Source organism: Sceloporus occidentalis, unplaced genomic scaffold (assembly GCF_023333645.1).
Source record: "Sceloporus occidentalis isolate IW3139 unplaced genomic scaffold, rSceOcc1.0.p SCAF_11, whole genome shotgun sequence".
Taxonomy (NCBI): Eukaryota; Metazoa; Chordata; class Lepidosauria; order Squamata; family Phrynosomatidae; genus Sceloporus; species Sceloporus occidentalis.
Genome location: NW_028316991.1, coordinates 12923659 through 12946902, shown reverse-complemented (window position 1 = coordinate 12946902; position 23244 = coordinate 12923659). Strand labels below are relative to the sequence as shown.

At 41.6% G+C, this 23244-nt stretch overlaps 3 protein-coding genes across 3 annotated transcripts in view; 2 read left to right on the top strand and 1 right to left on the bottom strand.

Moving 5' to 3' along the window:
* The window catches only part of LOC149305591 (regulator of G protein signaling 22-like), a 34343-nt gene extending 28704 nt beyond the window's left edge, over window positions 1-5639 (top strand). The window contains exons 15-20 of the mRNA XM_089477586.1: window positions 260-422; window positions 1307-1465; window positions 2062-2130; window positions 3119-3280; window positions 3881-4060; window positions 5466-5639. Of these exons, the coding sequence (XP_089333712.1) occupies window positions 260-422; window positions 1307-1465; window positions 2062-2130; window positions 3119-3280; window positions 3881-4060; window positions 5466-5639 (907 nt within the window). The remainder of the gene's footprint in view (window positions 1-259; window positions 423-1306; window positions 1466-2061; window positions 2131-3118; window positions 3281-3880; window positions 4061-5465) is intronic.
* A 12545-nt stretch (window positions 5640-18184) lies between these two features.
* Window positions 18185-19466, top strand: LOC149305590 (cytochrome c oxidase subunit 6C-like). Its single transcript, XM_089477489.1, has 3 exons — window positions 18185-18226; window positions 18756-18890; window positions 19341-19466. The coding sequence occupies exons 2-3, from the start codon at window positions 18777-18779 to the stop codon at window positions 19464-19466; spliced, it is 240 nt and encodes a 79-aa protein (XP_089333615.1). The 5' UTR covers window positions 18185-18226; window positions 18756-18776.
* A 2754-nt stretch (window positions 19467-22220) lies between these two features.
* Window positions 22221-23244, bottom strand: part of LOC149305589 (intermembrane lipid transfer protein VPS13B-like) — a 383703-nt gene continuing 382679 nt past the window's right edge. The window contains exons 60-61 of the mRNA XM_089477585.1: window positions 22703-22952; window positions 22221-22469 (exon numbers count right to left, since the gene is read on the bottom strand). Of these exons, the coding sequence (XP_089333711.1) occupies window positions 22221-22469; window positions 22703-22952 (499 nt within the window). The remainder of the gene's footprint in view (window positions 22470-22702; window positions 22953-23244) is intronic.

The window sequence follows — 23244 nt, the reverse complement described above, 5'->3', positions numbered from 1 at the left end:
TAGTCTGTAGTTTGCCGCGAGGTGCCTGTTCCTCAGCTATGACCAGAGATCTGGTCTCCAAGATAATTTGCCGCAGTAGGGATGCCTTACAGTGTAATCTTCTATTGGAGAGCCGCCTTCTGTACTGGTCCAGATCACCGGCCCACAGAATATTGGTTCTGGCTAGGTGCCTGTAGAACTCCATACGTTATGGAAACTGTATATATATATTTGTTGTTTTGCCTGTAAACGTAGCTTGATTGCGTTTTTGTATTTGTAGTATGGATCTACAGTGCTGGATAGACCTCGAGCAATTCAGAAGAATGGACTACAAGGAAAAGGAAAAACGCCACGAGAAATCCATTGAAATTAAGAACAAATATTTAAATAAAAAGTATTTCTTTGGTCCGAACAGCCCGGCCACAAGAGATCAACAGGAGCAGGTGAGGGAATTTACAGAGCCATTACTTTCAATAAAAGTTATCATCAACATTCAACAGTTACAACAGAGTGAAGTTTTGCTTGACAAACATAAGTGGGATTGGGCACAAGGACGTTTCTCCTAATAAACCTCTGCAATTGCATCCAATTGTTTATGGGCCAGGTGGTGGGGGCAATTGCCCCATGGACTGTTCTGGTTCAAAGGTTTTTGTGTTTTTCTTGCATTGAGGCATGCAGTCACCGAGGCACCGTAGCAGGACAGTAGGCTCCATTCACCTGATGTCTGAACCCATTCTGGGCTCTGGGGTTTTCTTTGCATTCTCTTTAAGCCAATTTACATTGGACAGGACTGGTTATTGCATATTGGATGTCGTCTGCTAAATATGGTTTTTGGCTTTTTACCCCCGGGCAACTTGGATGGACTTCTCCCTCCAAGCTGAATGTTACCAGCCGTCCCATGAAGCCTGGAGGAAAGCAAGCATATCACTTACCTCTTCTATAATACACATGTCCCAGGGTTCAAATACATTAGACGGGAGTGTGGCCAGAATAAGGCAATCCTGGACCGACTCTGTTTGTTTTTGGTGCTGATCTTATTCTTTTTTGTGTATGAGCGCTCATTTTGTCAAGTGCTGGGGCGTTGGGGTCACAAGTGATACTATGAGGGTCAGCAAATGGCATGGAGAGAACCCCCTTAGTAGTAAGGCAAAGTTCACGGTCTACAGATAACTACATTTTATTTAAAAAATCCTAACGTTTCACAGTTTTTAACCTCTTGAGTAGACAGTTGGCATTTTCAACCAAATACAGGAAAATACATTTCCAGTTATCTACCACCCTGTTACTGGTGTTGGAATCGTATTTTATTGTTGTTCTGTGTTCACAGGTCATGCAGCTCGCCGGAGGCTGGGGCAAAATTCTCCACGACAGGCTTTCTTCCAACGTCCTCGTAGAGGTACAAAAATACGTCAGAATGAGGATAGAAAAGAAGTGGCTCCCAATGTATCTGGCGACAGAGGAATTCAGAGAGCGCCAGAAACTACAGGTGAGATCGGCGCTCTTGGGTTTTAGTTTTGACACCTATACTGGCCGGACACACTTTTAATGGCAAGTAATGAAACCAGTAGAGTAGCCATTAGGATTCCATCCACCTCTTGGACTTATAATGGCTTGGGCCAGTGGTTCAGTTGGAGAGATCTCACACACTTGTTAACATTGCCATCATGGTATGGAGTCCCTGTAAACTCTGGCTTTGTGTTGTTGTGGTTGTTTTACTTGGTAGCCACTATGCAGATGTAAAGTAAATACTCATTTGACTACTGGAATTTCTAAAAGTTGCATTCTTGCAAGTGGTCAGTAGATGGTGACAAACGTATAGTAATGATACATATAATTCCTAATACCGGGGAGACATCAAAGTACAGAAGAGAATTTCAAAAAACAATGTTAATAAATCATTAAATATTATATTTTTATATTTAAATTTATATTATTTTTATTTATATACCACCAGCAGTTTTATTCCGTGGTATCTGGATGTTCCAAGTGCACCTACAATGGAATTATATTTTCCCAATTTTTACGAGCACATAAAGATATTTTATTCATAGAAGGCATTTTTATATGGTTTTTATCATCCAGGCACAGATGAAGGATGTTGCAGAAGATGTTATATTTCGGACAAACAAGAAGAAAATAGAAGTATGGAAGGTGAGAGTGACATTCATGGAAATATTCATTCTGTTTCTGTAAGTCTAATTAAATGATGTCTTGCTGATTGAGGCATTTGGTGCCAAGCATTCTACAATCTGCTGTCACCAATATATCTTTGGCATTACTGTCAAACTTTTGCCCCAAGATAACCGTGTTCCATGAGAATCGCACAGAAAGGCATGACATCAGAAAATAGAAATGAATAGTAATAGAACTGAGTAAAGATTCTCCCCACAATCCGGTCCAATCAATAGTTCATTAACACATATATTTCCTTCTCTCCTAATCTCACCAAGATATCGATAAATGTTTGTATATATATATATATATATATATATATGTGTGTGTGGGTGTATATATATATATGTGTGTGTGGGTGTGTATATATATATATATATATATATATGTGTGTGTGGGTGTATATATATGTGGGTGTGTATATATATATATATGTGTGTGTCTGTGTGTGTATATATATATATATGTGGGTGTGTATATATGTATGTGTGTGTATGTATATATATATATATCTGTGTGTATATATATATATATATATACGTTGCATTTCATGTTCGGTTCATTAATTAATTATTACTATTATTATTTGTACACAGGGTGTAAAGGGCTCTGTGCATCCTATTAGCTTACATCATGTTTATTTGCTGTTCTATAATTAACATTCTTCACATGACCTGATATCCATTCTGGTCTTTGTTAAATAGTTGGCTATAATAATGCAAATGAAAATCTGAGTATGGAAACATCACTTTGTATGCTACAAAGTTTGCAGAGTTTGTTTTTTAGTTTATTTTCACGAGTACAAAACAAAAAATCCAAAGAACATTTATCAGAAACTTTTGTTACATCAGTATTAGTATCCGAAACATTTATTATAACATCAGTATTATATTAGCATCAGTTTTCTTTATTCATTACAGATTATCCCTTACTTGATAATTTCATACAGCTCCTACTTTTCTTACAGCATCTGGACAATAAGTGGATTTCTTCCTCCAAAGAATTAATTGCTTTCCGCAAAGCTTTATTAAACCCAGTTACTGCCAACCAGTTCCAGCGGTTCATCTCACTCAAAGGGGACTGTTTTGAAAATGGGCTACTTTTCTGGCAAGAAGTACAGAAATATAAGGTATGATTCTAATTTGCGCATAATGCTAATTCACCTAGAGCTGTGTTTGCATCAAGGACAGCATAGTTTCCATATGGGTCCCACATAACTAGATTGGTATATTTTAAATATAGCCCTTGCTGGGTTATCCCTAACTAATACTAATAAGTAAACGAGTCATCTGAAAAATGAACTTTTTAAGCATTTAGGTTTTGGTAAGATGCAAAAGAATGTCCCAGTCTCTTTCATTCATTAGCATAGCTTCATGCACACCCCAGGCTTTCTTGAAATCCTTCCTGTGTTTACCTGTACTACTACAGGTTGTATCTACTATCCTTTTTTGCATAGAATACTTTTCTCACATTACCCCTCAGTCTTCCATCCTCGGACATTAATTATTGCCCCTCACGTCTAGCATCCCCCTTTTCTTTAAAATAACACTCGTGTCTCGCACGACGTAATTCCTTGACGTGTTAGAATGTTTCTGTAATGACTCGACTGACGTCATTCTTCGCAGATCATACGGAGACATCACATCCTTACATAAAAATATACAGCCAGCTTACTGAATCATTTACAACCAAATACATTTTTAAAAATGTTAATGAATTTATAATTTAGGAACTTTGTCACTCGCACTGTGATGAATCTATAATCCAAAGCAAGATCACTGCAATCATCAACTGCTTCATCAACTCGTCGATCCCTCCAGCTTTGCAGATCGACGTCCCACCTGAGCAAGCCGAGAAGATCATCGAGCATAGGAGAGATTTGGGACCCTATGTATTCCGTGAAGCACAGGTGGGCTGATAATACTGATTGCCACCTGCCTGTTACATTACCCCCAAGATCTAGTTATCGTGCCGGCACTCTGATGTAGTCCTAATTAAAAATGTAATAATGCGGTAAATCATATACCTTTTATGACATTGTCAGTCGTTCCAATTTTATCTGGCAATTTACCTCTAATGAGCCGTGAAAGAGACTTATTTATGTAGAGAGAAGAACTTCAGTGGGGCAGATAGTGTTTTGCTTTAAAGTACGCTGCATCCAGGAGGCATGGTATTAATAAAATGTATGCTATGGGTCTATGATATAAATGCGCACACTTGAAAGGATGTTTTGTTGTCAGAATGAAGAGATTGTTGTGATGACAGTGTGCTGTCCTGTAGATAAGAAACAGGCTGAGTGCTCAGCGATGTACGAGGAACAGAATAATCCAGTCTCGGTATTTGTGGAGTTACGAGTGCAGTCAGACTGTGATCATAAAGGGAACATTTTGTAAAGAATTTGATCTAATTGTATTTCATGTACCAACATAGCCATCCTTGGAGGATATATCTGGCTTCTTTTGTTCTGCTAGTGACGACAACGTACACCCATTTATCCATTTGTAAAGTTCTCCAGATCGGTATTGGGCAACCGTAGGCCCCCAGCTGTTTATAGGCTTACTCTCCGCATCGCTTAGTTAATTATCTCAAAACAAGCTTAAAAAAAAGAACACAAGTATAACTTTCCAACTGTGTTTTCTGATCGCTGCATGGCTCTACAGGTTTACCCCACCGACATGATAAACCACAGGCTGATTGTGAGGCGGGATGGATTGATAGTTGTGTCTTTTTCTATGTTAAGCGGAGATCTGGGGTATTCTAGTATGTTTAGCCTACAATGCAATGAAAGCAGCTCTATTAATTCAGTGGGCTTTACATGCATTGGGGGGCTCTTTTTATAACCCCTGGCAGCATGCGCCGACCCAGCAAATGCTACCCAACATGCTAGAAGCGATCAGGAGTGATATATGGACACTCTAAATAACTAAAACTATTTGCACTGAAAATCCCAATAAGAGGGAAAAAAACTTCATAAAAGTATGTAACCATATAAATAGATGCCCAGTAATACTGAGTATTTACATAGCGCTGGACACCTTTAATGTACTTTTATGCGGGAGGTAAAGGGGATTTGCCTTGGGTCCTACCGGTTTACGGAAAATGTATTATTTAAGAGTATTTATATGGGAAGTAGATGCACTGGTGGCGTAATAGTTATTTTCTTTTGAAGAGCCTACCATGTTTTGCAGAGAATTGACTGTTTAAATAGAAAAGTTGAATATGGGTTGTAATGGTATAATTTGGGCACCCAGAGTATTGGTCTGTTGGGTAAAAACACAAATATAATTAATTGTATATATTTTTTTTACAACCAGATGACAATCTTCAGTATTATGTTCAAATATTGGCCAGAGTTTTGTGAGTTTCGTGGCAACTTGGCAGACGAGAAGATTCTCCCCTTTCTGGAGCGAAAGAAGATAAAGAAAACAGAGCAGATGAAAAAGAAAATGAAAGAAGAAGAGAGACTTGCCCAGGTCAGGAACCTTTAGATTAAGACTGCATATTCTTTACTCTATATTTATTATTATTCATTATTCTGCTGGCTGGCAAACAAGGTACCTCTACATGCAGAGCTCTCCAGTGCTACCAATCAGGGAACAGCTTCTATAATGAGGGCAGTCCAGTGCTACCAATCAGGGAACAGCTTCTATAATGAGGGCAGTCCAGTGCTACCAATCAGGGAACAGCTTCTATAATGAGGGCAGTGCTGCCAATCAGGGAACAGCTTCTATAATGAGGGCAGTCCAGTGCTGCCAATCATTAATAAAGGGAATGGATATTATTCCCTTTATCCACTGTCCATCTTTTTTACGTGGATGGCGGTATAACATTCAGAGGCATTTTCTCTGTTAATAAGCTAATAAATGGAGTAATTAAACAGGACCAGCAGTGTTACTCAATACCAGGATCCGACTACCGGCATTGGTAGCAAATGTAAATATGAATAGATGTTCATCTTTAACTCCCTGCCTTCACTATGCATTATGAAACAATCTTCCCTTATTAACCATGCTTTATGCAGGGACAGCTCAGCTTGTTTTAGTAAATATAACCTATTCATACATATACAGTTTCTCATTCCATTGTGAGAAAATATAAAATATGGAACCCATTCACAGACGCAGTAGCTATTTGAAGCACAAGTTACATTTCTGCCCAATTTTATATAATGGGGCAGAATTAATATATAATTAGAATATTTTCTAATGTCCTGGTGCCGTTATCCTCTGATTATGAAAGGGTTAAGCATGCCAGCACAATGGGATTTAACGTGCGCTCCCAATCCCGGGAAAGACGATATTCTGAGCGTCTAAATGTGTTTATTACCAAGTCCTCGCATCAAAAGCTTTTTTATATCCGTTCATCCCCGTAAATATGCAGAGATGTAGAAATGTAAAATGAGCACAGATTATCCAATTTAGGGCTTTCTTGCCGCAGCCGATTCCGCTCGACTAGCTAAGCCTCTGGCAAAGGCCGGTGCGCCCGTGCAGCGCAGACACCCCCCGGCCCGTTGGGTTTTGGCCTTATCAAGAGCACTATTATGGTAGCCTGAGTCATTTGGCAAACACGATACCTATAAAAGTCCATTAAATAATCATGAAGGGTACAGAGTATTAGTGGAATGGAGGGTTCAGATTTTATAACTGATGTTCGAAAACCATCTGGGTCTGGATACGTTCCTGCGTTCCAGGCTTTTAATAGCTGTTGGGATTTCGCGTGGTGTGATTGAATTATATAGGCTTTCTACTGATCTCCCGTTCGATTTGGGCTCATTTCAGTGCAGCGAGACATATTTCAATTGATTCTTATGATATGAAGCCGTAATTTAATGTTCTTTGGGTCAGTAATAGATTATTTATTCATTAAATTATTTGAATATCCAGTATGGCCAAGCATGTTGCCTTTCGAGCAAAACATTGTTAAGGGATCTTTGATAGTTGGTGCAACGCGTTCCATTTCAACCAAAAGAGGACCATCGTGGGGTCCCTGAAAGATCTTATCACATCATGCTATGTATTCTGTAAGGTGGGACTGGCCCTCCGAGCTTCTCAGCTATCGGGGACTGGGTCCATACAGACGAGTATGATGAGCCAGAGCGCCCAATGATGGCATTCAGGAGTTATTGCGCAGTAGTGGAGTAGGACAGGACCTGTGATGGGTGACTGCACTCCCCCGAGTGTTGAGCGGCTAGGGTTGTGCGGCCACATACCAGGGCCCTGACATAGCAGCGGATGTTGTCCAGAACAAAACAGAACCTGGTGATATCCTGCAGGCACCCTGGAGCAGGCATGAGACATAGCTCAACACGTTATCTCAATTTTATAACGAAGCTTCCCTGGATAAACGTTTTATTCAGTGGGGTTTGGAAGATGGTCCGGACTGTATTCAGCCAGTAGGAGATGGAGTTACTGGTGTGATGGACACTGATATGATCTGCTTAAAGGGACACTCCAGACATTGTATGCACTTTAATGCGTATGATAGCGGAAAGGTTCCTTTAAGTTATCATGGTACCCCCCTTGCAAGTGTATGGGGCGATTCAGCAGAATGTCCTATATATATTTTATATATTTGCCCCCCACGCTGCTATTTTCCACACAGGAGATGTGTTCAGCCAAACTGCATTTTAATAACCCAGGCAACTTTTGCTCTGAATAAGAAGCATTTCCTTACCAGAATATGAAATAAACATAAATATGGTAACAGTGGGGGGTCAATGAACTTGGCTAGCTGCTTAGTAAATTTAACATCATTCAGACTGATAGATGGAATTCTCGTTCTCACCAAGCTCAGGGTTCCAGCCGATGAGGAGATGGCTTAATAACTTAATCTGTGGCTTAATAACAAACACTGTTCAACTAACTTCAACTAACAATTATTAATAACAATTATTGTAAGCTTGTTTGAGCAGGGCCCTCCTCACCTGTTGTCTCTGTAAGTCAATTTGTTATGTTACATCCTACTTGTTATGTCCTGTCTACCCATTGTACAGCGCTACAGAATTTGATGGCGCTATATAAACAATAAATAATAATAATAATTATTAACATTTGCAGCACCAGCAAGAAAACGCCAAAAGGAAAGAGACTTTGTCAGACTTGTATGGAGATAACGAGAGCACTTATAGTTCAGATGTCTTCGCTGCGCCGGAGGGGTACGGACGCAGCAGAAACGTAAGTGTTAACATCGCTGTCTACGCCTAACCTCTCGTCCCTGTGACGTTTGTAAAAGTGTGACTACATTGCACAGCGCTGTGGATTTACTAACGGAAAACACTACTGCGCCAGCGGGAAAAGCAGAGGAGAAAATGTGGTGAGCGTGGAGAGCTAGAACATAAAATCACATTATTGAGAGTATTTAGTCCAAAACGATCTTTGCCATTTCTAAAAAATGAAAATAAAATACTAACTAAGAGCATTCTAGACTAAATGGTAGAGTGTCGGTCATGGATGTGAAATTCATCACAAAGCGGCTTATAAAATAACTAGAAAAGTGAGCTTCAGTAATATAACAACTAATAATTTGCCCCGTGGTTTGCCCATGCACCTGGCGAGAAAATGGTGCTGATGGAATGGGGCAACGATCTACTGAATAAGGGCCATATAAAACAGAAGAAAAATATGTCTTTTTTCACTTTAGTAATCCAATGGCCCAAACGTAGGGCTTAGTGAATAGGCATTCTAATAATAATGATGATTATTTTCAACAGGTGTCTTGGACGTATTCAAAGTACATGGAAGGTCTGGAGCAAGAAAGGATGCTTTTGAAAATCCAGCAAGACCTGGAAATAAATACCAGATCTTCCTTCTCATCAGGTAAACCAATTATTCAAGAGAAGAAAAAACGACGTATCTGCACGAAGCCATGATTTATAGAATATTATTGAAACACCGGCCGACAGGTGATACAGCGCAGCATTCTAGTTCTGGCAGAGACTGTTAATATGATTGTTTTACACTAACTTTCCCTCGTAGATAACTCATCAATCTTCAGCGTGAGATCGGAAGCCTCGCAAAGAACGGGCAGAACCTCCGGCTCCTTGTACCGGCCTGGATACACGGGGAGAATTCAGTCAGCCGATGCAAGAAGGTGATTGTATTTTCAGAGATAAGGTGGCTGTCTGAAGCGGTTTAATAAATGTGGTGAAATGCTGCCCATTATTTTATTGGTTTCACACTGGCCACCAAAGCACCATACTGGGGACCTGTTTGGCAATCGTACAACATCGAGACTGAAGTGCTTTGTAAAGGCCTGTGTTTCATCTGCGTGCAATAAAGTCCTCTGCATTACATGATATTACAGAGCCACTCACACAACCCTCAGCCGGTCACAGATCAGCGATCTGGTAGCAGATTAGGTATATACACGGGATGTTCCATTCCCTTGTTGCCTGAAAAACTTTCAAAATCAGGCTAGTGGTCGTTGGCCTCAGTTAAAAGACAGCAGGGCTAATGGTCTTAGTGAGGAATGATCATAATCAACGCCAGGTAGGAGCCCCCATAGGGCCAAACGCGCTGCATGATATTTTGGAGCTGCAATGTATTTTTGGACTTCGTTTAATTTTGTATTTTTTTACTTTTATTTTCATTATTTTTTTTGGGGGGGGGTCTGTTTTTTTCCCCTACCTGAATTTTTTGCTTTGAAATATATATATATATTGTGTGTGTGTGTGTGTGTGTGTATATATATATATATATATATATTTATATATATATTTGTCCTATTCTCTACATTTTCTGAACCTGGGAGACAAGTAGACCATTAGAAATGACTGAGGAGCCCTCTTACCTTCATACATATGTGTGTGCACTAAAAGGCAACACTAATTATCTAATTATTATACCATTACAATATTACACCATATATATATTCTAATGTATATTCCATAGGTGAACGTTGAACTGCATCATCTACTATATCTAAAGACCATCCCTTTGGATCTTCATGTATAAGTGACAGCATCACAAAATAGCACCAATTATTATGCCATTACGCTATTTATTTTTTCATGCATACTCCAAATCTGGAAGTCTGACTTTATTTTACAAGATTACTATATATACATTTTTTTATATCTTTTTGGATATCACCAATGTTGTATTTTTATCTTGTATTTTTGTAAAAGGAGAGTAACATTGTACAGCACTACAGCTGATGTTGGGTTAAGCGCCAAGTGTTTCTGTACAACGTCCAAGATCATAACCAAGCATCCGTTTAGTTGGCCGGTTTACGCGATCTTTCTTTCTCGTGACTTGTGTGCTCACTATCCCATTTATACCATTTGGAGAAAAAATAGTCCACGGCACCCACGGCGTCCAACGCCAGCCACGTTCTCAAAGGGTTCTTGCTGTTCACTTATCCAGTACATTCTACGTAACAAGGGTGGGTTATACGTCTTTCCCTTGCGTGCCGCTACAAAACGCACGGGATTATGGCGCAAATATTTCAAAGAATCACACAAAAGAAAGTGAAAAGAACACGCATGTAGGTACGACACGATGCGTTATTCTAATTATTCTGCACACGCTACCAAATGTTACACAGAACCCCAGTGTGTGTTTTTTTTCTTAGCAAGAATGATCACATCCATATGTGATCATTTCAAAGAAAACCCAAACCACAGCACGTACTGAGACACACACAGCGCAAGTTACAAGATGAGCCTTAATTAACTTTCAGGGACCCAGACCCAGAAATGCCTGGGAATGGATCGCAACTTCTCCGTTTATTGGATCAGCATTTCCAGATGGCTGTTACATGATGTTCTGAGTTGGCTTCAATGCTTTCTTTATTAACGCTCTCCTGAAACGAAAGATAATCATTAATACATCTGTCATGCGCTCTTAGCATTGCGATGTTCTTTCTGCGTCCATAAATCACCTAAGTATTGTTGAAGATGAACAAGGAGATATTTGTTACAAGGAAACTGCGTCCGCCTGCAACTTCATAGCATGTGGACCCTTTCACAAGACTAATATATTAAAGGGATTTTGCCACATAGTGTTTATGGAGTCGTAGAATACATATATATTTATATATACGGTATTTATATATATAATATATAATATAATATATATAGCAAGTGTAAGCTAATCTATATTATAAAAATTTAGATTTACCATGTCAGATACGTCATCTCTAACTTGATCTTTTTAACAAAATGAGGCTTAGATGTAATGTAAGGAAGTCACTTTACTGAGAGGGTTGTAGATAAGTGGAACAACCGCCCATCAAAAGTGGTAGAGGTTAATATAGTGAGGAAATTTAAACATACACAGGAAAGGCTCTTGAAGACAAGACCAAGGACTGATGAAGGTTTGAGTCTCTACATCAGTAAAAAACGGGCAGATTAGACGGGCCGAGTAGTTCTTATCTGTTGTCAAATTCTACGTTAAAAACTGATGTTGCGCAAACATGTCGCCCGTTACCCGCAGTGCTTTTCGGGGTATTTCTCACCTGTTTGTCCGTTACTCAGAGCGCCAATCACAGAAATGATGCAATGGGGCGTGGGTGGCGGATCTGTAAATCCAAGATGGCAGGGAATATATGACTTTATTACATTTTAGAAATCATGCAGAAAGTCATGTGATAAAAGCCATTTTTCCCTACTGGCTAATTTATAGCATAAAATAACTATTTATTTTTTGGTTAACAAGATAAACTGACAAGACCCAAAATAATTTGTCATTATGGAACAAGATTGGAGTTCGTTTAATATCCGGCAACATTCATCATCCAACAGCCTGCTAATACCTCTTGGACTGACAATAAATGTGTTCCTATCAAAATATTAAAAGAATATAAATATATCACATGTTTTTAGATTGCATACAAATATAATTTAGTAACTACTGTTTATGAAGTTATTGTTATTTCACTGTTCCTGATGATGTCATTAATTTTCATGTACGGTGTATGGCATATAAAAGCATATCACTTTGTTTAGAATATTTAGATTTTGTTAAATGCACATCATGTGTAATCTAGAATAGAATTAACCCTCCCTTCTGGCATATGTTGACAGAAACCTTTTTCTAGTAAGGGGCCCAAATGCCTGATTTCTTCAGCCAGGTTATTAATTGGGTAAAAGCTAATGAAAAATGCATTTGGCGTGTTTGCAGATATGTGACAAAACATATTGAGGAGCATAAAATAGCTGATAAATATTTTTAAACCTATGCAATAAATCAGTTGAATAGCACATGATGGAGGAACACGTAAGATATCAAGGCTTCTGATGTCATCATTTCCCATTACCATCTATCGCCATTTATAAATTCAATGACATCATATGGTATGCGTCCGAGGAAGTGGAAAACATTTTCTAAAGACACTACAGGTTACTCTACAGAAAAAACCTGCCAGGGATGCCAGGGATGGAGCTTCAGAGGTTTATATGACTTAATTAAGTAATAAAAACCTTAAATTCGGGTACATTTTGGGTTTTTTTTTTAGCAGAGTTGGAATAAACTGCTTTTTTTCAGGCACTAGTTATAGATAGGTGCAGACACAAATTGATTAATTTCTTAGTCCTTGTATTTAAATAGAGAAAATATCCTGGTTTATCCATTTGTCGGTTGCATTTTAGTTAATAAAGGTTAAGTATAAGGGCCTTTAACTGGTAGGAAGTTCCTGCGCAATTCTATAACACTTATGTTCTAGGAGCTCTAGTTCTGTTTCAGGCAAGGACGGCATTTCCATAAGGTCGCACGAGGCACTGCTCTGCATTAAAAGAAGAAATACTACTAACAACAAGAGGACATAATCTTAATCTAGAGGGGCAAAGGTTTAACAATAACATAAGGAAATATGACTTTACTGAAAGGGTACTGCATGCATGGAATAGCCTTCCAGCAGGAGTGGTAGAGATTAATACAGTGAAGGCGCTTAAGCATGCATAGGATGGGCATAAGGCTGGTTTAGATATAAAATAAAGCCAGGGATTAAGGAAAGTACTCAGTGGTTGGGCAGACTAGCTGCCCTCTGCATGTTCTGGTGTTCAGTAGACGTTGTCTCTGGGATCTGAGTCCATATTCTTTGGTTATTAGAGTTAGTAAATGAGACTTCTTTTTCATTAACCTCCTTCCCCAGCTCTCCGTGGAGTAAGACTGTGTCGCCTTTGTCCAGATCTCTCCACTCCATCACATTGGGCCCCCACAGATCAAGCTTCTAAACAGGCTTTTATCGTGTGGCCCTCGAGAATCTGGGAAAACTCAGCATGCGGGTGGCGCTACATGGCCTTTGAAGAATACAGTAACACCCAATGCTGTATTCTGATCAATACCAAAAAACAGCTTCGAGGCAAATTCTCATACATCTAAAACGCATTTAGGTTAGAGAAATACAGAAATATTCCATATTCGTAGAATTGGGCTGAGAATCTGCATTTTGTCCCAAATAGTTTGCTTTCAGCGAACTTGTGATAAACACGAAGCGAAGCACAATCACAGCTAATACACATTTTAGTCATTTAGCAGATCTTTATTTCGTTTACCAATCTGGTTATTCTAGAAGTCAACTATAAATCACTAGCAGTGACTTCAAAAGCCAACCTTACAGCAATAGCGTCTACTTTGTATTATTTGGTGAATGTTTTTAATTTGGCGACCGCAGCGTGTTCTTGCAGATGCTGTTCTAGAGTTTCTTTTACAGTTGTTACAGGTCTTTTTTGGAAAACTGCAGTAATTAATACCCTGCTGCAATCTGTGAGTAGTTAGAATGTAGTGTTTTTCATATGGGAAGAATGATGCCTTTTTTAATTCACTGAACCATATTGAGCCTGTCCAAGCGCATGAAAAAACGGCCCTCCAAATCCAATAAATCTGCGTTTAACTGAGAATGGAGAGAAATACCATATTTGCTCGATTATAAGACGACCCTGATTATAAGACGACCCCCCAAATCTGAATATTAATTTAGGAAAAAAAGGAAAAGCCTGAATATAAGACGACCCTATAGGAAAAAAGTTTTACCAGTAAATGTTAATTCATCTAAACTATTTTTTTTTAATAAAAGCTATGATTGAGAAAAATATTTGGGTTTTATTTCCTACTATTTTCCAAGCTGCCCCCCAGTTATGCACATCTGCCCCAGAAATGCCTTATACCCCCTAAATACCACTGTGCCCCATGATATGCCTTTTAACCCTCTAAATGCCACTGTGCCCCATGATATGCCTTTTAACCCTATATGCCACTGTGCCCCATGATATGCCTTTTGACCCCCTATATGCCACTCTGGCATTTAGAGGGTTAAAAGGCATATTATGGGGAAGAGTGGCATATAGGGAGGTTTAAGGCATTCAGGAGGCAGAGTGGCAGTAAGGGGGTTAAAAGGCATTTCACAGAGCACTCTGCCTCCAGAAATGCCTTATGCCCCGCATTTAACACTCCCCCCCCAACTTACCGGTGCTTCTGACTTCCCTGTCATGTAGCCGGGGCAGCGTGTAGATCCCACGCACTTACGCTGCAGCCGGAAGGAGGCGTGGCTAGCAGCGGGGGTTGTCTGCGTCCATCGCGCAGACCTTCCCCGACCAGTGCGGGGAACTCTGATCTCTGACAGCCGGGGAAGGTCTGCGTGATGGACGCAGACAACCCCCGCTGCTAGCGTCCCCTCCTTCCTGCTGCAGCGGAAGTTGTCTACGCAAATCGCGTAGACATCTACACGCTGCCCCAGCTGCACACCGGGGACTCAGAAGTACCAGTAAGTGGGGCGGGGGGAGACAGGAGGATCCAGGTCCCCTGCAGCTGCGGGGGATCTGGATCTTAGTCGTCTCATAGTCAGACCTATTTGAGGTCTGATTATAAGACGACCCCGATTATAAGACGAGGGGTATTTTTCAGAGCATCTGCGCTGGAAAAAACCTTGTCTTATAATCGAGCAAATACGGTACTTTCTGCTAGAACTGCTTGGTGCACATTTTCCAATTTCAGTTACAATGTTACATAGAGCGTAAACAACTTGTTAAGTTACACGTTATCTCTTCTGTCCGTTCCAGATTTTAACCAGATCAGGGCTAGAAATGTTAATGCGGCTTTAAAGAATGATGCAGGTAATAATCACGGTTCACATTCCCAAATGATGCACGCAGGGGCTGATTATGGGGGCTCTGTGGTTTTGTGTGAGAACAATTAGGGGTGATTGCAGGTTTGAGGCCGGGGATGTGCGGTCGGATGGCTCATGATGCTCTGGAGACGCTCCTGATTAGCGAAGGTTCTGGATAAACCGATGAACACGATGAGAAGTAACTTTTAGATGACAGGCGCTGTGCTTGGACATAAGAAACAAACGAGCCATTTGAAAGTAGACACTCATCAGCTGTACATATCACAGCAACGCTCTTCGCTACAGAATATGATGGCGCTATATAAAAACAATAGATAATAATTGTATTCATACACTAGTCTCAGGGTAGTCTTAACTGCATTGTTGGCCCTAAGCAAAGCAATACACTAGGGTCCTACCCCCCCAAGAAAAAACATGATGTGAGGCGAGGATCTGCCCCAGGTGCCAAATAGTATAGGTATGCGCCTGAATCACATACACATGCTTACACACATATACACATACACCCATCTCCCGTAACATTATGACCACCTGCCTAATATTGTGTAGGTGCCCCTTTTGCCACCAAAACAGCCCTGACCCTCAAGGCATGGACTCCACTAAACCTCTTGGTGTGGTATCTGGCACCAAGAAGTTATCAGCAGATCCTTAAGTCCTGTAAATTGCGAGGTGCGGCCTCCATAGATGCATCCTGGTGCCATGTGTTCTCCAGGTAACTGATGCGCCCGGCCAGCCACGGGATTTAAAAGAAATGTGATTCACCTGGCCACCTTCTCTTATTGCTCCGTGGTCCAGTTCTTATGCTCACGTGCCATTTGTAAGCGCTTTCGGCAGCGGGCAGGGGTCAGCATGGGGACCCTGGCTGGTCTGCGGCTACGCACCCCCATAGGCAACAAAGTGTGATGCACTGTGTGTTCTGACAGCTTTCTATCAGAACCAGCATTAACTTTTTCAGCAATTTGAGCTGCAGTAACTGGTCTGTGTGGATTTGACCACACAGCCAGCCTTCACCCTCCACCTGCATCAATAAGCCTTGGCCACCCATGACCCTGTCGCCAGTTCTCCTCTTTTCCTTCCTTGGACCGCTTTTGATAGGTACTGACCACTGCAGACCAGGAACATCACACAAGAGCTCCAGTTTTGGAGATGCTCTGACCCAGCCGTCTCGCCATCACAACTTGGTTCTTGTCAAAGTCACTCAGATTCTTTTTTTCCTGCTTCTAACACTGAGGATGAAATGCTCCCTTGCTGCCTAATATATCTCACCCACTGACAGGCGCCATGATAACAAGATTATCAGTGTTATTCACCAGCGGTCATAATGTAATGGCTGATCGGTGTATAGTGCCGTACAAACACCTGCCCATAGACTGCCCTTACACACACACATATACACTGCCTATATACACACATATACGCTGCCTATATACACACATATACGCTGCCTATATACACACAAACACACTGCCTATACACACAGAAATGCCAGGTCACACTTGCCCCTACAGCACCCTTTTCTTCTCATCTCTCACCTTTCTCCTCTTCTGTCTTCCATCATGTCGTGGGAGCACACGTGGTCTGTCACTCCAGACCTCTGCTCCCTAATCACTACGCCCTGGCAATTGATACAGCGCCATGATAAGACATCATATCCCGGAGCACGGAAGCCGAGAAGTGACAGCCCTCACGCTCCCTTAATGTTGGGCCCTGCTCAGCGGGTGCTCCCGCGAGTGCCTGCTACCCATACCAGCACTAATGGTGCCTGGGTGCACCTGATGAGCAGGGCTGGTTCAGGAGATCACAATCTCATCAGCAATATGTGACATATATATATGTCCTGGGATAAAACAAGGGATGAGGTCACAGTATGACTGCGGCAACCCCGACACGAAGAGTCAGGCTAAGCTGGACCTTAAGTGAACACTTGAGTTCATTATTCTAGTGTTCACGTTCGTCATGTGATCTCTAGGCCAATTCACCGTTATGATCAATGAACTGGCAATGAAGTTTGGCATTTACCCAAACGGACTGACTCCAGAAACGATTCCAGATCATCAAATGGAAAGGCTTTTTCTGATTAGCAAACATTTTCTAAACGGGGAGAACAAAAACCTCTCCCAGGGGCAGGGCGGCTGAGTGTGACCCGGTGTCTCGGGGAGCGGCTGTGCTTCACCAGTCAACAGAGGAGCAGCGGCCGCTTCCCCACCTAGTTCCCTCTCACTAAACCCCACCCATACATGTCTACCCCCGCCCACATGCAAAGCTAGCCCTGCCCCTATACAAAGCCACTCCCCCAGAACAGAATGCACTCTGGGTAGACACATGAAGGAGAGGCTGGTACGAAGTTACTTCCAGTCTGCGCTGTACACTTTCCTTATGTTTCTTCAAACTGAATGGCGATAATCCGCCACCCAGCGAACTTCTAACAGCGCTTCATCCGCCAGGAAGTCTCGGGGTGAAGCGCTGCTCCCCGGGTCGCTCTCCTCATTCTTGGTGGAGGGGAGCAGCATTTACCCACTCCAGACCAAATCACACATGCTTTCCACATGCTGCAGTCTGGCGTTCAGTGTATGTCCTGAAAACCATAGACCAGCGCTCTGTGACCCTGACACCTACAATTACCTCATTTTAACACAAATAATGCATTTTTTACTTAATTTATTTTTTATACGTTGTTGTGCCTTTTAGGGCGGTAGGGCATTGATGATATAACTCATACCCACAAACATTCTGAGCTCCAAGAAAACAGGGACATCAGGGGGAAAAAGATACACAGGGATTTTGGTCCCGAAAAGGGACTGTCCTTCCTAAGCAGGGACACTTGGATGGTATGTTTCAATAACATTCAGGAGTCGGGGTAGCGCTTCCTGTGAGAATACGTGACACTTAGTCCTTTTTGACACCACTCGGCCTCCGTTATACCGGAAAAGGCGGCACCCTGCACATCTATTTCCGCTTTGAGGCGAGAGGACAGCTCTCATTGAGGAAGGACGCTGCGGCTTGCGTGGAGGTGAGCGAACTCGCGTGGGATACCCCAGGGGCTTTACGGGTTTATTTCTGTCTTGGACCAGGTGCTGTTAGCGGACTCTGTACCTGACCTGCGGGCTGCAGTTGCATTGGGGAACGGGGAGGCTGCTGGGACTGAGCACGGCCTGTGCTTTCGCTTTGGACCCTAATCCTACCGGGGGTCTTGACAGATCGGGCGCGGGGAGGGGGTAGAGCGGGGTAAAGAGTATCGGTGTGTGGTGTTGGGCATGAGCTCCCGCAGCCGGCTGTCCCCATCTCTGCCCAAGGTCACTCGGTCACTTTGACCCGTAATACGGCTGCAGGGCCCCGGTGCGGGGAAGCTGGCTGGGCGGTCCGGATATCGAATCAGAGGCCATTCTTCATATTGAGATCTATGAAGCGAATCGGATGTATAACATTCCGAACACTTCGGGGGATAATTCCTGCTCTGGTGCCCGGGGATGGCAGCTGAGCTCGGCTGGGGGATCCATTGTTTATCTTGAGCTGCTGATGCATTTGATGTTTTGTTTCAGGTGCAGGAAAAAAAGATAAACATGTCGGCCGGATTACTCGCCAAACCTCAGATGAGAGGCCTTCTGGGCAAACGCTTACGATTTCACATTGTTGGAGCCTTCGCTGTCTCTCTCGGGGTTGTTGCTCTGTATAAGGTAACACACATGCTCTGTATTCTGTATAAGGGAGTGTGCTATAACTGTACATAACCGCATCCCACGCTCGTCCCGCCTGGCAGGTTTATTGGACGCGACTGTGGCCCGGGGTAGTTTGTGAATGTGTAGCGAGTATCTCAGGATATATTGGGCTGGTTTGGGTTCAGTGAGTATTCTGAAAATTTAGGACATCAGCCTGTCTTGCTGTTAAATGAAGGCAGTCGGCAGCAGAACTTTACCCAGAACTGCCTGACCCGTTCTGTTGCCTCTCTGCACGCAGAGCGAGATTTATAAATCCAGCAGAATGATGCGAGAAGGTAACGCTCGTCTCCCGCTGTACGCGGCCGCTCTGAATTGTCTATATAAACGCTTCCGCTAGAATTGATCCGGCCTTCGCTGGAAAGGTGATCTGATCTCATCTCACGGACTAACCCTTGTCCCACTGTTCAGTTCGGTGTTGCAGAGCCAAGGAAGAGGGCTTACGCAAACTACTACAAGAACTTCGATGCCATGAAGGAGTTTGAGGCCATGAGGGAAGCGGGAGTCTTTCAGTCTGCGCCACCAAAAGGCAAATGAACAAAAAAGGTTTGTCATCTCTATGGCCGGCTTGAAATCCTATTCAATCAGGACAGAAAAGTCTTCGGTACATAATATTCTATGTAATTAAACTGACAGGTTGTCTACTTAACCCCTTCAGTCCCAGGGGTTTTTGGTGCCTCAAGTCCCGGAGCAATTTTGCCCCTTTTTGTGCTATGTCGGTTCAGCGATTTATTCTTTTCCTGTGAATAGTGTACCCATGTAAACTAAATATTGCTTTTTTAAGGAGAGCTTTCTTTTGATACTGTAGATAATTAGCTGAAAATTTAGGATGAGAAACTTTTCTTTTTTTTCCAGATTTACTACTTTTCCCTAATTTTTATATATTTCCCCTCTGAATCCTCACAAAATTATGTAATGCGGCGGAAAATCCCCTCTAAGTTTATCAATTCAGGTGTCCTGATTTCCAAAATACCTCATTTATATAGAATTTCCATACTTTCCCAGCACTTATGGGGAACATACTATAAGGTGTACATTATTTGTAGAATTGCATTAGGTATGATTGGATTGCAACTAATTTTAAACAAACCAAAAATACCCACAAAAGTATATATTTCTGTAAAGCAGACAACCCAGACTCTTATCAGGAGTATTTAGGCACTCTTCATGCAGCTATTTGCCCGCCAATCACTGTCAAAGGTGGCCGCAGAAATTATTTCCTGTGCTTTTTTTTCCCCAACACATCTGTTTAGATTTTTTTTTTTGCACAGAGTATGTGTTGTGGCAGAGAAACCCAGCCAAACTTGTTAAACTGCATCTCTTGCTTACGGAAATACCCCACATCCTTTCTTTCTAGAGGGCCATATTCATCCCTTACATATAGTAAGGGTAGTAGTTTTTTTTTTTGTTTTTTTTTTTTACGGCTTAACAGGTTTGGGGTTGTAAACAGGGGCAGGGGGGTTATACCTTTTAGATGTTGTGTTAGGGCAATGGGATGTAAGGGTTTTTCTTGTCTACGGTTATCAGTGCAGTATGGTTAGAGGTCCTCTTAGGGACCCTTTTGAACGTGTTAATGCCGGTGATGTCGCAATAACATCACTTAGCTCACTTTGTTTTTAATTAATATTGTATTTTAGTGATTTGTTTATTAAACAAAAATAACTTTTTTAAATTTGTTGCTGATTTGTGTTTCAGCATGGGAGAAAAGTGAGAAACATGGCTTCTCACACTCCTCCTTGATTCCCCCTGCAAAATTCTGTAACGGAGTAAACTAAATGTAGTGGTAAAGCTAGAGGGTTTCCAGATGAATTCCTTTTAGTTGTCAGTAATAGTGTTTTTTTTTTTTTGCAGGACTTGACGTGGATGGGATCCTTGGAAGCGGGCTTCAGTGCTGGACATAATTGATATAAAACCGTAAATAAAATATTGTCAACCTCCAGTTGTGAAGTGCTGTCACTTTAAAGGTTATACCACATCCAAAGCAACAGATTTCTGACTGAAGTGGGAAAATATCTACAATGGTTACTTTCACAGTTTAGGTAATAATTGCGATGTTCCATGTTGGCCAAAGAATGGTAGAGTATTTAAGGTGTAGTCCTTAGTAAGATGCTGTAACACACTTCCACAGGGTGCTAGCAAACGAATAGGTCTTAAATGACCCCCCCCATTAGCATTACCGGCAGGGCCTATTGCTTGACCGGCAGTGGATGACCTGACATCTTAACCAATGTAGAAATCTGTCCCCATATTGCTGTTTTATATGCTGGATGTGTATGTTGTAAATGCTCAGTGGCAGTAGCTCTCAATCTGTAGTAAACCATTTCACGGGATGCATAAAAAACACACGAGACATTGCTTTCTTTAAACATTTCCAACGTAGATTTAAGTTTAGTTTTGTGATATTTTACATATGTTCTGTTTTTTAAATCCAAAATACACAGGAAAAATATTTTTTAAAATACTTTCAACTTAATAGGTGACAATATAGCTGTGCTCAGTACAGGTGCGTATAATTCCCAGGCACAATCGCATGGTATGTAGAAACTACGATATATGGTATACTTCTTTCCACTTTGGGAGGGAGGGGAGATTCAATGGGTGTGAAATGAGACTCCAAATCCAAGCTTGCTGCTGAAAAGGCTCACAATCACAGATCCTGGTTTTTCTGTATTCCTGCAATTCTCCCCGTCTTCCTACCCAGAAACAGCACGGGCCATAACTATAAAAACTAGTGTTTTGTTATTCCATAAACTTCATATTTTACTGTACATTACCCAAAATAATCTGTCATAACTACAGAAGACAAGAAAACAATATAGTGTACTGATGACCCAGAGTAACCTCACTTGGGGGGACAGTTTCTGGGCGGCTGGATTGGTCCTCTGAACAAGGTATTGGCATTACACTATCTATGGCTATTCTTAGCTTAACCTTTCCTTGGCCATACGGTGTATATATATATATTTTTTTATTTTTTTTAAATTAAGTGTTGTATCATGAACAGGTACTCATAAGTAAACATTTTTCCACCGAAGAAAGCAGCCGCCATTAGGTCACTTGACATGAAGGTAATCTGTATATCACAATTACATTCTCAACATATTGCAACAGAACAATGTGGATCCAAAGGCAGATCACACATTGTGCATTATTCTGAAACTTTTTTTTTTTTAAATATAAGGCTTCCTGAACATTTTTCATGTACAGAAATTGCACTATATTTTTACTTCCCTTTGTAGCCGAGTGGATGGAGGACAATCCAATCATTTATGTAAATGTTTAGGCAAAGGATTAGCAGAAGCCCCTGCGTAGAGCCTTATTTTTAACTATTTTGAATTTGTTAATGAATATCCTGCCAGAATGACAGTCCACAAGGTACTGATAAGTCTTGATGTTGGCGGGGGGTGGTTCGGCAGCGACTACCTGAGACGCCACGTGTTGGTTAGAGTTGCTATGGATCAGGTGATGAGAAGTTTTTGAGACATACTCCACCAGTCGACTGTACTGTTGTTCGGAAAGTCTCTCTCTGGTTCCATCATTCTAAATGAGACAAGAGAATAGGGTTATTCCGGCTAGAAGTGTCAGATTTAAACCGGTACTTGCTCTAGAGGTACATGGATGTAACGTACACACCTAGTATGGATTTGATTTGTACAAATTGCTAAGGCAGTGAATAAAATCTGTGTGTCTGAATAGCAAGGTGTCAGATGATCATCAGCTGGAAGCGGATATTGGTGCGTAGGAGCAGTAAGTGTGGACATTAGGATTCTTACCTCCAGTTCACTGACTGCTGGCTGTTGCTTCATCTGAATTATTAGACAGTTCTCTGTACCCTGCTCCTCCATACACTCAATTTCAGTGACCGGGAAGGCCTGCTGCTGTGTGTCCTCACTGATACTGACTACAAACAGGACTTCTGAAGTGAGTAGCAAGCATCCCATATACTCCTGTCCCGATCCACTGACCATAACTACATCAAGGGCCATGTGGACTTCAGGTCTTCCCAGAGACTGCAGCATTTTCCTGTAGAGAAAAAAACACAGCAAAGGGAAAACATTATTAGAATCCATGTAAGACAGAACTGTCATCTACTGGTGCTTACAAAACGTATAGTCCAGGTTTTTCGGGCCTAGGTTTAATGTGTACCGCCATTATAACTGAACTAGCTTTGAACCCTGTTAAAACTAAGTAGAGCATGCAGGAAGATGACATATAGAGGGTGTTGAAACAGTACATGAGAAAGCATGCTGCCAAAGAACAGACTGGGGATGACTTAAGGCCAGCAGCAACAGTAGAATAACGGGTAGGTCATGCA

What these genes read in the sequence shown, in the direction of transcription:
- LOC149305590 (XM_089477489.1), top strand. Translation starts at nt 18,777, where the DNA reads ATGTCGGCCGGATTACTCGCCAAACCTCAGATGAGAGGCCTTCTGGGC. An exon ending in GGGTTGTTGCTCTGTATAAG is followed by an intron (nt 18,891 to 19,340) that starts GTAACACACATG and finishes CCCACTGTTCAG; the next exon opens with TTCGGTGTTGCAGAGCCAAG.